This window comes from Macrotis lagotis, chromosome 8, assembly GCF_037893015.1.
Source record: "Macrotis lagotis isolate mMagLag1 chromosome 8, bilby.v1.9.chrom.fasta, whole genome shotgun sequence".
Taxonomy (NCBI): Eukaryota; Metazoa; Chordata; class Mammalia; order Peramelemorphia; family Peramelidae; genus Macrotis; species Macrotis lagotis.
In genome coordinates, this window is record NC_133665.1 from 157707111 (window position 1) to 157726147 (window position 19037).

The 19037-nt window shown below is 33.2% G+C and overlaps 1 protein-coding gene across 1 annotated transcript in view; it reads left to right on the forward strand.

The window, feature by feature from the left end:
* Positions 1-19037, forward strand: part of CNTN3 (contactin 3) — a 378875-nt gene that overhangs the window by 264540 nt on the left and 95298 nt on the right. Inside the window, exons 11-12 of the mRNA XM_074198709.1 lie at positions 16277-16404; positions 17537-17712. Of these exons, the coding sequence (XP_074054810.1) occupies positions 16277-16404; positions 17537-17712 (304 nt within the window). The remainder of the gene's footprint in view (positions 1-16276; positions 16405-17536; positions 17713-19037) is intronic.

A 19037-nucleotide genomic window follows, 5' to 3' on the forward strand; every position in this document is an offset into this window, starting at 1 on the left:
AGTGTCCTTTACCTCAGGATCATGTTCCTTAAGACTGGGAAGGTTCTATCAGGAATTCCTTTAGATTAGGAGTGGCCCCTCCCTGACTCAAGATTTATGTACCTTATCAGTGATATTAAGTCTGGTGATTGTTCCTTCCAAGATGGAGATACTATCTTGGGCAGCAGATGAAATTTAGAAATATAAACAGGCAAGCCTTTTGTTTCTTAAAGACAATATAGTCATTTTGCTTATGACTTGTTGACATTTTTCACAACATAGCACCCTTTACTCTTATCCATTCTCATAATCAATGAATCGCCTACTAGAAATGTATATTTGTTTGCTGCTGTACTTTGTAATATATTCCTTATAGCATTCATTTCCACTATACTCAATTATTTCCATAAAATTTGCTTCACTCTCCTAAAATCCAAGCTTCTTTTTTTCCCCATAGAGTCTGGTATACAGTGGGCATTTAATTAATATTTCTTTTTCTTTGAGAATGTTCCCTCTTTTTAGAGAGTAGAACTTTGCATTTGAAGTCAAGAAAAATATAGATGCTGATCCAGTCTCTGCCATTTTTTTAGTTGTGAGATCATGAAAAATTCTCTTTAATTACCCTAAAACTTAATTTTCTAATCTGAAAGATGAATGTAATTGAGGGACTATGAAATTTTAAAGAATTATTTAAGCATTAGTTATCATTTTCTGAGAGTTCCAAAGAAACTTTTAAAATGTTGAATGACTCCCTTTTTTTGTCAAATATAATCATTATTTAAAAAAAATAGAGGGTTAGGAATAAAGTCTTCCTTTGACTATATTGTTTATTAAATAGGAAACTGTAATTCCAAATCCTTCCTCAAATACTATGTTATCTTGGGTACAACACAATTTCTCACAACTCAGTTTCCTCATATGTGAAATAGACATAAGAATAAAACTTGTAAAATTACAAAATTGTGAAGAACAAATGAAATAATTGTTAAGTTCATTAAAAAACCTAACAGTGATATGTATATTTGTATAATTGCACAAACATATATACATATAGCTATATATACATATTATTAACAATATATATCCAACTTCCAATAACAATAATGATGATAAATCAGTATCACAAATATATTAAAATTTTTTAAAAGGCAATAGTTTCCAAACACCATTTAAGTCTCTAATTCCAGTTCCTGGGAGAAGGCTAGTACTTATAAATTTCTTGAGTTTGGATGTTCTTATCGCTAGTAGGTGTAAAACCAATCAGATGTCTTCACTAAGTACAGCATCCAAATGATCAGCCTTCTAGAAGTCATGGGCCACCAGTTTGTCCAAAGTAGTACAAACAAACCAGGGTCAGAAATGAAGCAGATCAAAGTTCCTTTGCCAATTAGAATGGAATTGGACCTGTGAATAGGTTTGATTTCCAGCCTAGACAAGCTAAGTGGATTAGTCTACCTAGGGAAAAAAAAAATTAGGAAAAAAAATAGGAAAGAAAGGTAAGATTAGTCAATGTCTTTGAATGTCTGATTAGTTTTTGTAAAGGTTTTTAAGGATAAGTATGAGTATATTTAAATATCAATATAAATGTTTAATCTGATTTACTTCCCTATGATTATACTCTAGATTATACATAGACACATATTTCCATATGTATAAACATATACAACATTTTAAAAATAAATCACTGATTCCTCATATTTTGACCTGCCACATACAAGTGATAAAATAAATTTCTTCAATGTATATTCTAAGTTAAAAAGAACTACTATTATTGGTTCTAGATGACAGCTGATAAAAGTCACTTCTCTCATTTTGGTGAAAAAGTGGAGAACTAAAATATACATTTCTAGTAGATGATTCATTGAATATGAGAACAGATAGAAATTAAGGGTACTACATTGAGAGAAATATCAACATTGTAAGCAAAACTTTATTTTTTCTCTTAGAAACAAAAGACTTGTCTATGCTATGAATTTGGTGGTTCAGTTTGATTTAACTGGTTATACTTGTTACAAGGGGCTGGTAATTAGTAAATGATTAAAATCTAAAAACTAAAAGGCATCAATTAAGCTTTCTAGTTACTAAGAAAAATGGTAAAAGGTTAATAAAATTTATGACATTGTGTCAAATTATATAACCCATAGAATTGCATGAAATGGAAAACACTTTTTAATTATGACGTTACAAGTTATTGCCTGCTACCTTGTGGTGTCTGAGGTGAAAAAAAAGCTTACTGATTACCCAGGCTGAAAAGAGTTACTATAATTTGTGGCTAGGAAGGAAAGAAATTTCCATTCTAGGTATACTGTGTCTGGTCTTTGCTTTAGGTGGAGAATTTGGTACAGTGTGAAATGATTCAATGGGATAATTTTCTCCCTTTATATGCTTTTGCTGTTTAAAGAAATTTTTGAACTAGTCGACAATCTTTGTTCCCAAGAGTGATTTGTTCACCCTTTTATTGTTGTATAAACTTGAGATCATGTGGAATTACACATAGGATGTGTAATGTCAGTCCAGCCTGATTTAGAGAGACAGGCCTTATTTATAGCTTTTTCTTATTCAAGTATCACAGAAAACAGTTACCTTTAACTTAAGTATATAGTATAAGAATAAGGCTTCTATCACCTTTCCTCAGTATTTCATGTATTTATTGATTTGCCTAATCAACTATGTTTCTACATCACCAAAAAATCCCAGAACATTAATCTATGTATTCTTGTCTTAGAGGAATGGCATAAGGTAATAGAGTAGCCTCAAGAAGACTTTGGTTTTAATCTAGTCTATGCAATTATTGTTTGGGTGACCCTAAACAAATTTCTTAATCCCTCAGTGTTCTGAAACACTCTATAAGGCTTTAAGTTGTAGAGACAGTGCTGATCTTCATTAGTAGGGAATGTTTCATCACCATAAAATTCTCTGTATTTTTTAAATTGAGAGATCTAGTCTCTTTTCCTATGTTTTAATTGCATTAGTCAAATATCCCAATTCATTAGAATGTAGACCCAAAAGGACTTAATTCTTGTTTTACTTTGGTTTAATTTGTTTCGATTTAGTTTGCCTTTGTATCTCCAATATATAACAACAAAGAGCAGGTTGAATTGATCTCTAACAGCATTTATTAAATGACGTCTATGCCAAGTTTTATTTTGGACACTGATAATAGAAAGAGAATGGGGTTCAGATCCTGGCAGTGATTTAATTCCTCCTGTGCCTCAGTTTCCTTATTCATAAAATGAGGTCAGTAGTCTGGATGTCATCTGAGGTCTCTTTCAACTCTAAATCTAGGTATCTTTGATAATATATATATATATACATATATATATATATAACAAAAATTATAACAAAAGCTGGTGCTTGGCTAAGGAAATACTACATGCTTGCAAATAAGTTTGTGTTTTCAGATTTATACCCCTTCTTTAGGCCATTGTTCTCTGATAAATGAGCCATTGGATTTAGGGCATCTTGCACACCTGGTTATTTCTCTGTGAACAGTCTCTCAACTATAAAATGTTTCACGTTTCAAATTCATTAATTAGCATCTGGATCAGTGTCAGAATTCTCCAGAGTGGGTCCACATGGATATCTCTTTCCCAAAAGAACCCAGGTGTTTTCTTTCTTCAAAACAAATCTACACGAGAAACAAAAAGATTTTGCAACAAAGATCAGTGAAATCAATTGGGTTAGGCTATCATCTCTCTCCCATTTATGAATATAAATATTCATTTGGGAAGATTTTATAAAAACTAACAATTAACTTCATGGATGTATCTTTCATTTTATGTCATAATTCATTCAAAAGAGCTCCTTAATTATAATTAGTTCATAATTATGTAACATTTTACTCTTTAGAAGGCTTTTTAAAAAAAAATTCCATTATTCCACCATATAAGTCATTATTCTCATTTAAGAAATGAGACAAGAAAGTTCAAGGATAGTTAAGTGGAAGCTACAATGGTGTGGTCTGTAAATATTAGGATTGGGACTAGTGCCCATTTCTCCCAACTCCAGGTGGAAGCCATCTTTCCATTTTTGTATCAGACATGATATTGTGATCCTCTCAAGCAAAAGATAAACTTTATGATAGAAATACCATAACTAATTGGAATAGTACAGCTAAATGATTTAAGTAGAAAGCATATTTCTAACATGGAAACCAAGGATAATCTTATTTTTCAAGATCTAATATATAAAGTTTATACTCTGCCAAGCAAAAAAGCCCTGCCTCATGCTATGAGTCCAATATTTACTCAGAGATTATTACCAACAAGTGGATCTTCCATAACCTACCTCTATTTTCCAAGCAACAAATCACAAGCCCAACTCAACTGAGCTTGTAAATTCAAAGCTCAAAATTTCATGAATGCAAGAAGGAAAATTCTAATATTTCCTTAGATGCCATTTGTACATTATCTCTGAACTCAAGGGGGAAAAGATAGAACTAAAGTCATTCAGTAGAGAAAATTTGAAAAAAAAATAAGTTTAACTGAAAATTTTCTTTAATTTTTTCTGACATTTATTTCCTCATGCATTTTCATCAACATCCATATTGCCTTTTTAACTGTCATTGTTCATTCTGTAACACATTCATTGTAAGTACTTTTCTTTTACTGCTAATTGTATGCATCCATCTCTTGGAATGTGCACTCAGAATGCATCATCGGAAACAACTTTGATGCTTTTTATGCTGCTGTTTTATCATTACAGACCCACATGATCTCTGCTGAGAGGTAAGCATTCTTGGAAGAACATAGCACTTGGTAAAACTTGAGAAGAAAAATGAACTATAATATTAACAACGAATTTAGGTGAAAAAGAATATTGACTGAAACCCCAGGCCATGTGGATAGGGCTTGCTACTTTTCGACTTTGGCGGTACAGATTATGTCCTTAGAGCCAGATAAAATGCCTTCCTACAGCACAGATCAATGATACTCATGTAGTCAGTCATATGAGAGATTTTGTTTGTTTTGTCTCGTTTGAGAGCAATTTGTGATTGTTCATCATATCTGACGCTCCTTGACCCTGTTTAGAATTTCCTTGCCAAACTTATTGAAGTGGCTTACCATTCTCTTCCGCTTATTTTACAGAAGAAGAAACTGAGGCAAATAAGGTTAAGTGACTTGCCCAGGCTCACACAGATAGTATCTGAATTCACAAAGTATTTGAATTCACAAGCTAACCATTCAATGTGCTGTCCAAATATTCAAAATTTACACTGAAATATATAAAATGAAGAAATAGTTTGGTTTTTTTTTTAAAAATGGAAAACTTGCCTCATTTAGCAAATTTGAAAGTATATTATAAACCAATTGCCTAAAAGAACAAAGTGTAGAGTGTTTATGTCGTTTATTATCTCCTTGAATGAAAGTGAAAAGAATGTTGAATTCAAAAAGACCTAAGTTGTAATCTTACTTCTGATATATATTCTTTGTGATAGTGATCAAGTCACATTTCCATCTCCTGTCACACTTTATCTGGCAAATAGTAAGAGATGATGTGTGTGAGTGTGTGTGTGTGTATGTATGAATAAGCTAGGTGGTACAATGGACAGAATATTGGAACTGGAGTCAGAAAGACTCATCTTCATGAGTTCAAATCTAGCATCACATGCTTATTAGCTGTGTGACCTTGAACAAATCACTTAACCCTGTTTGCCTCAGTTTCCTCATTTGTCAAACAAGCTGAAGTAGGAGGTGGCCAACCAGTCCAGTATTTTTGCCAGAAAAAACACAAAATGAGGTCATGAAGAGTCAGACACAACTGAAAAATAATCTCAAGAACAATAACAAAAATATGTATATGTGGATTAATTGATTAATTTGACTCCTCCATGAAATAAGCAGCTCTCCAAGATTATATGTTAAAAAGAGATGTGTATTTGTGACTAGAGTTCCCAATCCTCAGATTTTCCAGGTAATCAAGTATTTTACAGAGGTAGGAATGGGACATTCAATATTATCAATATTTTCATCTAGAACCCATATATATATATATATATATATATATATATATATATATATATATATATATAAAATAATGACTCACAGTGAGCTTAGAATGTATTTTCATTCATAGGGAAGAGGTATAAAAATTTCACATTGTAACTCTGTGGAGAAGCTTTGGTTATTAAAGGTTTTCTGGGGAGAAACAATTACTTCATCTATTTACTGAATACTGTTTGTTTTTATGTTCCATGAAATGCCCCCTGGGCCTCTTACATGTTCCTGGAAGAACCAATTTAAGAACAAACTATCCAATTAGCTCCACATTGTATGATATGTACAATCGGCATTATTTGAAGTTAATGTATTTGTGTTTAAAACCTGTTCTTTTTTTTTTACTAAATTGTCAGACTCTGCTTCCGACCTATGCCTCACCTCCAAATCATAAAGGAGGTTTGTAAGTTCAAGTAGCTTCATCTTATGAACTAAAAAATTTCTAATTCCCACTTAAAATTGCTATTACTTTCATGTTAGCATTAAAAAAGTTAGATAACACCCAGAGGGCAGAATAAGGAAATAACTAACTCTAAAACTCCCAATCCTTTGCTAGCCAATTTAGGACTTATAAATTATAGATGAATTTAGAAGTAGATCTTTAGTGAACAAGGAGATGACTCCAGTCAGGTTTAGTGCCTTGCATATGGTAGGCACTTAATTGATATTTGTTGAATGAATGAATAAAATATATTATACTTTCATATTTACCTAAGCTTCTGTTTCTATAGATTAGTTTGATTATGCAAAAAAACAGACACATCTGACTTTAAAAAAATAACTATGCTGAAATTTGCTCTCTTGATCTTTATATATTTCATCTTGGGTTCAAAATGTGTTTAATATATATAAGTGTAAATCCCATTTATTTTTAACTATGACAGAACAAATAGGCTAAAAATAGAAGTTAGTTGCTTATTGTCCTCTACTAAGATCCTCCTCAGATATTCCAACAGAGGATGGAAGTAGTCCTACAGTTCTCAAAGACTATGCCAATGGAATACAATCTGCTACATTTACCAAGTTGGAATAGCCTTGAGTACAGGACAGATAGTTGTCTGTCTATCTTCAATCCATCAGCCACTTTTAGCTAAGAGACTCAAAATTCATCACCAGGAGATTGGGCAAAAGATGCCTCACCTCCAAATCATAAAAGAAGTTTGTTCAAGAAGCTGCACCTGATGAACTAAAGGATTTCTAATTCTCACCTAAAATTGCTATTACTTTCATGTTGGTATTTTTTTCTTTAAAAAGAGAAAAATTTTTATTGGTCATATAAACTCATTTTTATTTCATTTATTAGAACTAGCAGCAGCATTTTCATGTCTTTAAGGCATCTGAGGCAAATACAATACTATCAGTATATTTATTATAATTCCGTTTATATTTTCTTTTTCTTATCTTTAATTTATTCCATAATAGAAAAAGAGGTATTCCATAATTGAACAAAAATATAAAGAATAGACTTATTATACTATTTAAGGGAGTACAAACAACAAAGATTATAAACCTGAAACTATAGTAGACATGCCTAATACATGTGCTTCTTTTTTTTTGCATTTTAATATTTTATTTATTTTTCCAGCTATGGAGGGAGAAAAATGTGAAACTGAAAATCTTGCACAAAAAAAGATTGTCATGTTGGTATTAAAAAGAAAAGTTATGTATAAGATCGAGAGGAAAGAATAAGATGATCATGGATCATGGAGTTTATCTGTAGGATCATCTACCTACTTCTAGATGAACTTGGAAAGTCAACTCCTCCAAATCATTCTTAGTCCCAATAAGGAAACTAATGCCCAAGAAAATCGTTTGATGTACCTAAGGTTACTCAGGAAATGTCAAACGTAGAATTCAAATTTGGTTCTTGTTTGTTTCAGTGTCCATGCTATACATGTGATCTAGTTGGAAGAAATCTCTGGAGTCAAAGGACTTTGATTCATATCCTGCCTCTTATTTTTTAATTAAGACATTTCAGATATTTGAGTTATTTGATGTCCTTTCTTACTCTAGGTCAGTGATTATAGGAATTACTGGGCATATCCTCAGATGACTACCATGGAGTCACCACTACATTCTTCCCAGTCACATAAATTTGTCCAAATTACTTAATCTTATGTGGAGCTCAACACAGTGCTGGCAAAATAGTAAAAGTTTAAGAAATATTGACTTGATTTGAACTTCTCTCAGCCTTAATTTCCTTACTGTAAATTGGAGGCAAGAAAACTTGCAGTGACTAATTATTGTAAGGTAAAGTGTTTTCTAAACTGTTGAATTCCAGATCTATGAAAGATAAAATTTTCATTCTTCTTTATCTTTTTACAAATAGCTGGGAGGAATCTGGGGGAAAATTTGTGGTCATGTAGATTTCTAAATCTAACCAGAATTCATGTGAGGAAAAGAGCACATTGGAGCAGAGTAGCTGCTAAGGAATGCTCTGGGATTTAGTTGATCACAAATAATAATGTATATTTTGTTGTTTGAATGTAAAGAAAACATAAAGTTGTAGCTTAAAAAGCAATGTATGGATGAGGTCTAAAAATAGGCACAGAAATTAATAGATTCTCTGTATTAAGATTAGAGCTAGTGAACAATGAATCAGGAAGATCTAATTGTAAATCTAGCCTCACATTTTCCTCCTTCTGTAACTCTCAGCAAATCAATTAACATCTCTTATCCCCAGTTTCCTCAACCATAATAATAGTATCTATTTCTCAGGCTTGTTGTGATGATCAAATTAAAAAAATATATATTTGTATAATCCTTTATGGAGTAGCTGGAACAAGAAAGGTGGTTAATAAAAGGTTGTTTCATTCATTCCAGAAATACTTATAATGTGACTGCTATGGACAAAATATTATGGAAGGTCCTAGGAAAATATTAAGATGAATAAAACGCAGTGTCTAACTTCAAGGACCTTAAATTTTTTAAATCATTTGGTGAGTTGTATTTTTCAGCAAATGGATCCTATGCCTTAAAATATTTTATTCTTAAATTTTCCCAAAAGAATACAGAATGGGAAAACTTAAAGGAACTCCTTACTCTTCTCAAAATAGCAATTGAAATAAAAAAGAGCAAAATTATGAGAAATATTTAATAAAATATTCCAAAGGTCACACAAAGAAATGTGTAAACCATGGAGGAGCTCCAACATAATGAAAAAAAATTTATGGATTAAAAGATATAGTATAAAAATGCCAGTGAGAATTGAAATGGCTTATTGAAATAAGCCTTGCGGAAAGATTTTTTTTTTCAATCACACAACAAAATGAATAAGAATGAGAGTCATAGTTATAGGAAACGTTCATCATACTTGACAAAGAATACCTTCTATAAAGTCATTGGCAGTTAAAGAAAAAAATATCAATGAAATAAGGACCTCAATGTGAACAAGGAATTGCTAAATGGTGATCAAAACAACAGTATATAGAGAGATCCATAATAAATGTTTTAAAATGCATTTAAGAAAAGTAGGATTATTTTAGAAGAATACAAAACAACAGAAAGAATAGGAAAATTCAAAGAAAATCAAAATTACTCGAAAAGGGAAAAATTGAGAAAAAGTAGTAATCTCTAGACTAAGGAAATTAATCTCTAGATTAAAAATGGAGAAAAAAAGTGATAATCTCTAGATTAAGGAAATAAAATTTAAGACTTCTTTAGTTCCCTGAAAACTGAAAAGCAAAATAATATGATCACTATAGTTTTAAAATAATGTATGCCATTTCTCAGTCTTGAAGCTCAGATGCAGATTATGAATCAGCAGATTTCTAGAACATTTATACATGAACCCTAAATTTATCTCATCCCTTAGACAAAGTGTATACATTTTTGCAAATGCCACTTCTAAGGTCAAATACAGTAAATATATTCTTTACTTCCTCGATATCCTGAAAGCCAAAAGTTGTAAAATCTAATCCCCAAATCAGTTCCCTAGTAAAGTGAAGCTTTGTTTTTGAGTAGGAAAAAAAAAAAAAAGCAATTTAAAAATGAAGATGCCTGAGAGATGAATCTAAAATGATGCAATCTTATAACAGACTTTGATTTGCAAAACAAATAAAGGAGAAGGAATCTTCTGTGTCTTCATATCTATATCATCAACTCTGCTGCTTTAATCAATAGAACATTATAACCATTGAACCTAAATAGCCATTTCATCTAAGCCATCTCCATAGGGGTAAAGGAATGAAAAATAATGGGATAGGTTTATTATATACTGAATGACACAATTGAACTCGAGGAAGGAAAAAAGAAAGAAAGAAGGCAAAGATGAATAAATTCATTGTGGCCATTACAAGGTTTGATTTTGTTGATTTTTTTTTCTCTTCATGATGTTTTTATGTCCAGTCCCTGTATATATTCTCTCCCTCAGTCTCTATATTGCTCCAACCATAGCCACACAGCCCTCCCCAACCAAAGTACTGAGTACACTATCTCTCCCACTTGTTTCTTTAGCACCCAGATGTGGTACTAAAACCCACTTAACTAAAGTATGGATTAAGATTAGATCACTTCCTAATCACTTTATGTCCAACCCTTCTAAGTACTTTCCTACCTTCTGCCTCTATTGTACTATAAATATCTCAGTATCTAGTAAAGTCACTTCTGCTTTAATTATGCATCTGGCCTCTAAGTACTGGGACACCCTTCTTTCTTAAGAACTTTAGAATTTGATTGTAAGGTATGGGAGACACTGGCACAAAAACCATTCAGCATAAAAAGTGTTGAGCTCTATGAGCAAGAGAGAATTAAAGTAGCTCAGAGGAAATGTGAGATATAGAAGTTTAGAATAAATACTCCAGGTGTTCACCTGGATTATTTGTTCCCAGCCTGTGATAAAGCATTCTGAGGTCCTATTGGTCATAGGTGGATGCACTGTAATTTGTCTTAAACCTAGTGATGCCATTTTGGTCTTCTGTAATAATAAAGGACAAGAACCACCCATACCCATATATTCTAAGTACAATTTCTTCAATTGTCCTTTAACTATCCTAAGAGAAATATAATTCTCAAGAGTTACAAGAATTATCTTCCCTTGTATGACTGTGTACAATTGAATGTTCTTGACTAACCTTTGTTTTTTGTTGTTGTTTTTGCTTTTTTCTGTTCACTTTTTTTTGTATCTCTTGAGACTTGTCTTTGAAGATGGAATTCCCTATTCCATTCTTTTTTATCAGGAAATTTTTGAAGTGCTCTATTTCATTGAACATCCATCTTTTCCTTTTTTTTTTTAAGGCTTTTACAAGGCAATGGGATTAAGTGGCTTGCCTGAGGCCACACAGCTAGGTAATTATTAAGTGTCTGAGGTCAGATTTGAACTGACTCCAGGGCTAGCTCTCTATCCACTGTGCCACCTAGCCACCTGAACATCCATCTTTTCCTGATAGAATATTCTAAATTTTGTAGGGTAATGGTGAATTCTTGATTGTAGTCAAGGTCCTTTGCCCTCCAAAATATAATATTCCATGCCCTCAATCCTTTTATGCTGAAGCTGATAAATCCTGTGTTCTGATTGTGCTTCCATTATTTGAGAATCTGAAAATTGACCATGATAGTCCTTGGAGTTTTTAACCCTCAGTTCTCTTTTTGGAGTTCTGTGTATTTTTTAATGGCTATTTTTGTGATTTTTATCAAGCAGATTTGGACAGCTTTCTCTGATAAATTTCCTGAAAGATATTTTCCAGGCTGTTTTTTTGATCTTGGCTTTCTGGTGGATGAATAATTCGTAAATTATCTCTCCTGAATTTATTTTTAGGTCATTTGTTTTTCCTAAATGGTACTTTGTTTTCTTCAGTTTTTTCAGCCTTTTGATTTTGTTTGATGGAATCTTGGTGTCTCGTAGATTCATTATTTTCTATTTGACCAATTCTAATTTTTAGGGTTTTATTTTTCTTCAAGTAACTTTTGTGTTTCTTTTTCCAGTTGGTTAAATTTACATTTTGCTGAGTGCATTCCTTTTCCAATGGGTCAGTTTGAATTTTAAATGAGTTGCATTCTTTTTCCACTTGGTGATTTTATTTTTTGAAGAGTTACATTCTTTTTCGAGATGGTTATATTTACTTTTAAATAAATTGAGTTCATTGGTCAGTTTTTCATTATTTTTCTGCATGGATCTCATTTCTTTTTTCCATTTTTCTTTTTTCTTTTTTTTGGGGGGGGTTTCAACTTCTTTTTTAAGCTCTTTTATGAGGTTCTGGATTTGACTCCAGTTCATAGACTCTTTTGAGACTTCCCATACATGTAATTGGTCACTACTTTCTTCTTCTGAGGTAACATTTTTATAATCTCTATCTGCATAGTACTATGATTAGTGCTCTTTTAGTTTTTTGGGGGGTGAGGTTGATCATTTTGATTTTTGAGCTCTGATCCTGTATTTTAGGGAGTATAATTCCAAGCTTTTTTTTTTATAAGCTGGGGCTACAGTCTGATCCCCGGTTTATCACTGGTCTAGATGTTGTGTATGCAGCCCAGGCTCTGCCTATGCAGTGGTTTATTCCCAACACAGTCCTGTCTTTTGCTGCAGTGTTCCCAGGGTTCAGACTTTGTGTGGGATTGGGTCCTCTCAGGACCTTTGCTTCCCTGTGGCTAAGTCTTCTGCTGGCTTTCTCACTCTCCCATCTAGCTAGGCTTTACTTCCCCTTACCCTCCCCGCAAGGAACTTCATTGAAGTTCCTCCATGATGTCTACAGTTGAAAACTTTTTTCAAACTTTATTTTGGTGGGATCTTTAATTTTAATGTCTGAATGCAAGTTTTATTTGACATGCTTGTACAGAAAAGCTCTGGGAACATGTTAGCTTCACACCGCCATCCTGGTTTTGTTTTTAAGAGAGAATAAAAACAGAACAGGGAAATAAGAGTGAAAACAATTCCTTTCCAAATTCAATTACAAAGAACAAATCTTTGGTTAAATGGAAGATGAGGGAGGATCATAGTGTTGCTGGAGAGAGGGACAGCTGTGGTTCATTTGGGTGAGATCACCCAACTGACTCAGGGGAGTAAGAAAGGCTTAGACTTGAATTCACAGGTTGCATAAAAGTTTACAAGATACTAGAAAAAAGTCCGCAAGCTATTATAAAAATTTTACAAGGTAGGTTCTTTGGGGAAGAAGTCAGATAGTGAGTTTCAGTACTGCTGTGAGGTAAAAGGGAAGAGAGACTTTAAAGGACAGACTGATAGGCAGAAGCTAAAGGAAAGAAGGCCTAAAGTTAAGGCAGTAAACTACTGATCCCTAGAGAGGAAAAGTAATCACATGGTTTAGGTACTTTGACAACATCAAGAGGGTGAATCTCTATAAAGGTACAAAGGTTATGCAACAAGAGAGTTATAAGGGGGAAAAAACGTAAGTTATTAAGAAGATAATAGAATTAAACAAAGAAGAGAGAGCTAAGGGAGAGCAGCAAAGAGGAGGATCTTTGAAAGGAAAGGGAATGGAAACAGCTGCAAGGAAGTGAATAGGTTTAGATCAACATAGATCCAGCCACATGGAATTGGGTCCACATGAATCTAACCTGGAGAAAGGAAGAGGGGAAAGAAACTGTGGAGCACCTGCCCAGCCTAGTCACACTGGGGGAAAAAGGCCAATGAATAAAAGTCTAGGGTACATTTTCTGTGATGGGAGAAGGGCGGTGCTTGAGGAGTTGTTTAACATGTGGTAGGTATGGTTTTCATTTCACATGCCCCAGGTGTGGTCCTTAGGGAGTGACTTAATGCCTGGAGATAGATAGTATCTACTGTGCTTGCCACAGTGAAGCATTTATTGCCTACTGAGAAAGCTTGGTGTCTGTTGGTAATTGCATGTCATTACCCTACGGGTATGGACAAGATTAGACATGTGGCCATCCACCAGGTCCAGACATAGGGATACCTGGAGAGGGTTTCTATAAGGCCATATGGAATCAAAACCCCTTTAATGTCACAGAAAAGTTACAAGATCTGCTCCCAATACAGTATTTCCCTTTACCCATAGTTTCCTTGTTATAATTACATTTGTAAGAAACTTCCCAGGCTTCCTAGACCAACCACTTCATTTTATGGGCTAGGAATCCTTAGCCCAGGTAAATTTAGATTTATCCTGTATTACACTATCAAATCCCCCAGATTTATCCAGTATTACACTATTAAATCTCCCAGATCTTTATGGTTCACTAAAGGCCCTAACATTTTAGGATATAATGCTAATGACCTTAGAGACCAAGGGTTGGCCCTATCCTGGTCTGAGCACTATCATTTCCAAGTTCCATATTTGAATTTCTCACCACCCTAAGGCTTACTTGGGAAACTCTCTCTACTCTTACAGAGCTTCCAGAATACAAGTATCCCTGACTGGTCTCTTCCCGGGAGGCCTGAGTTAACACTGGGCTTTTCCCATTGCCCTTGCTGAATTTTTTTCCATTTCTGGCATAAATATAATGCCTTGTAACTTCACATTAGATTTCTTGATTATTAGGCTTGGTAGAATTTTTAGGTTTTTAGTGATTACTGGGTAGCCATATTAGTTTATTTTCAAGCAGCCATCATGACCCAATTTGTATTTCAAATACTCTGGGGACAGGAGGAAAATGATTGCCTTTCTATCTTCCTAACTCATCAAATTTGTAGGTTTGTCAGTTTTGCCTTTTGATATCTCTTGAATAGGATACCTTTCCTCTGACATTGCCACCACTCTGGTACAAAAGGCTCCTCACCTCTTGTCTGGATTATTAATTTTACCTACTGGGGCTATACCTGCCTTAACCCATTGTCCATTCAGCCACTAAAGTAATTTCCCAAAAACAAGTCGGACCACAATATCCCCTTATTCATCCCTTTTGCTTGTAGGATCAGATACAAGCCCCTTCTATCTTTTCAGTCTTCTTACACCTCATTCCCCAACACTTCTCATCTAGTGACTGGCCTCTTGGTTCTCCATGAACAAGAAACACTATTTCTTGCCTCCTAGTATTCTCTCTTGCCGGTGCCATGCTTGAAATGCTCTTTTTCCTATTTTTGAACCATTTACCTGCCTGAATTCCTTTGTTTCACTTAAAATCACACCTTTATAGGAAGCCTACCCTAATCCTTTTTTTTTTGTTTGTCATTTTTTAAGGCTTTTTTTGCAAGGCAAACGGGGTTAAGTGGCTTGCCCAAGGCCACACAGCTAGGTAATTATTAAGTGTGTGAGACTGGATTTGAACCCAGGTACTCCTGACTCCAAGGCCAGTGCTTTATCCACTACACCACCTAGCCGCCCCCCAATCCTTCTTAAATCCAATGATTTCTCTGTTAATTATTTCCTATTTATCCTATATATATCTTGGTTTTTATGCATTTGTAAGCTCCTGGGTAGGAATTTTATTTTGTTACTTTTTATATCCCCAGGGTTTAATACGTGAAGCATAATTGAGTGACTTTGATTTTATTGTCAGAAATGAATATTTCTATTTGATATTTAATAACTACTTATTGTATTAGGACCAAGATTTTCTCCTTTTTTACTTCCTAATCCAAAAACCAAGGTGTGGGAAATTTCTGTTAGAGATTTACCCACATCAAGATCGAAGTAGAGAATAAAATAAAAAAGTTAAGTTTAGTCTAATAGGTAAATTCCTGCTCATTGTGTTTGCTCAGACAGATCCATGAAAGAGCTGATGCTCTGTACTGTCAAAACAAATGATATGAAAATTGATGTCTCTTTAACCAAGATTTGAATGACTTAAGTCATAGACCTCAAGACCTTCATTTTAAACAGCCCATGTCTCTCATCCTGTTAACCAATTTGAGTTGTCAAGAACTACTTTTCAAAGGGCATATCAACCATGACTCCATTTCCATGAGGGATCTTTGGTCTGAAATAGCCAAATGACCATCCTTTCATTAATAACCTGCTTGCCTTATTAATAAAATAATTAAATTATTTTATGACTCTTAAGCCTTTTTAATCATCATGTTGTCCAAACTCTTAAAGCTATACCTTGTCAAATGCTGGGGTTTCCTTGAGAAAGGAACCTATAATACATTGATGGGATAATAATTTTAAGTACAAAAATATGACCAGCATAGCACTTAGTTTTGAAATCCTGAAATTTTCTAATTATTTTATATTTACATTTTATTTATTTTTATTCTAATTATTTTCTAATTTTAAAAAAGTACAGTATTTTTCTAATTTTTATCATTTCAAGACATTCAAATTTTTAAGATCCATTGCTTAAGAAGTGTGTCACGTATAATTCTATAATCAAATTTTATTTTCTCCAATACATTTGAACTTTTATAGACAGTCATATTCCCTTTTCTATGATCTTTAACATTTTTCCCCCAGGATAACTATTTTAAAGGATGGAGGATTACAAATAGCCAATGTAACGAAACTGGATGTTGGGACTTACACTTGTCTGGCTGAGAACCAGTTTGGGAAAGCAAGCAGCTCCACAAATTTATTAGTTACAGGTATGATGTTGTTCTTAAAGATGATAAATATGTCCTCAACTGTTTAGAAATACTTTAAAGCTAATGAATTTTTTTTGGTCCCACAAAATGTGTGCCCTCAAATTGAATTATGTCCATTCATCCTTATACATTTTACACCTTCTCCCCTCTCACAATAGAACATAAACAACTGGAGGAAAAGGGTTGTTTTTTTATCTGTCTGTATATTCCCAGCATTTTAAGTAATTTTTTTTTTTGCCATCTAGCAGGTACTTTGCAAGTATAATTAGACTGAATTTTCAAAGGGAAGGGAGGTTTTATATATATATATATATATATATATATATATATATATATATATATATATATAAATTATTTATTAAAAGCAATGGGGTTAAGTGATTTGCCCAAGGTCACACAGCTAGATAATTATTAAGACTGAGTCTGGATTTGAACTCAGGTCCTCTGAACTCTAGAGTTGGTGCACTACCTAGCTGCTCCAAAAGGTTATATCTTTATTCTTTTTTTTCACAATTATACATTGTAAAACAATGAGTAAATTATTGTGTACTTTAATTATGTGCAATTTAACGTAATAATTTATTTTATTTTTCATTTATAAAATAAAACAAGCATTTCCACGATAGTACAATAAAAAGTTGATTGTATATGAAATTGCAAATCCATTATGAACAATTTGCTATTCCTTTAAAATATCCAAAAAAAAAACCTTAGAAATTTATTTGTTTTGCTTCCCTCCCCTTCCTAGAAACCTAGGATGTATGGATTCATTTATATTCATTTATATTATCTCCTTATTCTCACCTCTTCACAAAACTTATGAAAACTTAAGTTTACTCATTGCCTATCCTACAGCATAGACTTTGAGTATTCAATTCTGACTTACTTTCATTGCTTTCATTTAATTCTCAAATATTCAGTGACTTTTCCAGTGACAGTATCACTATCTTACACTATAAATATTTCAATTTTTATCTGTAATTCAAGTAAATCAAAGAAGTTATTTAGGAGATATCCAATGAGGCTAATGTTACTAGATAATCTGATTATCTGTACAAGTGATAGTCATAAAGTCACAGTTATCGGACTATTTCAGTATCTGTATTTTTGTTTTGTTTTGTTTTTCCTCTAGAGCCCACAAGAATAACACTGGCCCCATCCAACATGGATGTTTCTGTTGGTGAAAGTGTAATCCTGCCTTGTCAAGTTCAGCATGATCCCCTATTAGATATTGTGTTTACTTGGTATTTTAATGGAGCCATAACAGATTTTAAGAAAGATGGATCTCATTTTGAGAAAGTAGGTGGGGTAAGTTATGGAAATTTACTCATTATTAAGATTATGTTTTATGCATATATATTTGTCTATAAAGAATTCTCCTGAGATTATTTTTTTATTTCAATTCTGATTTTGTTTCAACCATTGATCAGACCAAAATGTTGCAATTAAATGATGCATTATATTCCTTATTCATATTTTAATTTATGATTGTGATTTCTTTGATACCCAAATTTAGAAATGTCTGCTTCTTTTACAAAGATACACTCTTTGAGAGCAGAAACTAAGGCTTCTAGAAATTCGTGTCTTGCATTGTAACTAGAAGAATGCTTTTGAGTAGTGGAGAATCAAGGGACAGAACGGGCATAGCAACCATGATTTCAAACAAGGAAATTGTACTGTTGGATTGCAGTGAATGAAATAGAGAAGCTATAACATGCTTAAAAAACCACCTAGATAATGAAATAATGAATAGATAATGAAGTAATGATGTAAAATATGCACGGCTCAACAAATAGTTTAGATAACATTATCTAGGTGTGATATTCTGGCTTGGAAAGATTGCTAGTAGCCTGCTGAAAACCAAAGTTGAATGCTTTAAGATCCTGTGATGTCAAATTGTCTCAAGAAGTCAAAGGGAAAGGGTATGACAGAGAAAGTAAATGCAGAAGTGACTGTGTGTGTGTGTGTGTGTGTGTAAGAGAGAGACTTAACCCAACCAAATGTGACCTACCTAGAAAACTGTCTCTATGAGTCATAGAAGGGCCCAATACATAATTTTAATTCTTTTCATCTCTAAACTCATTAGTACTAAAAAGAATATATAATGAAATAATTCACAGAATCTTACAGTTGGAAGAGATTATCATTATCATAAGATAAATAGCTTCAAAACCTCAAGGGAAAGGTAATCCACTACTTCCTGGTCTCACTTGATTAGCTCTTATTGGTAGGTAATCTTTCCATCTCTTAGGTCTAAAGTCGCCTCTCTGAAAATTAGTTACATAGACCTAAAGGTAGAAATGATTTCAAGCACCATCCTATTCATTACCATTTTATTTTTTAGATGAAAAAAACAGAGGTTAACAGAGGTAAAAAGAAGAACTAAAAACAATAATAAAAGAGATGGAATTAGAACCAAAGTCCTTCAACTCTAGATTTTGCTATCCTGCCATTATATCTAATGACATTCTCTGAGTACAAGTTAAATCACTGCTTCACATGCAACTGGTGGAATATTTGAATATGGCTATTATAATCCTTTTGAGTCTTCTCTCCTCTAAACTAAATATCCCCAATTGCATCAACTTGTTCTTATAGAGACAACTTGGTGATACAGTAAAAGAACATTGGGG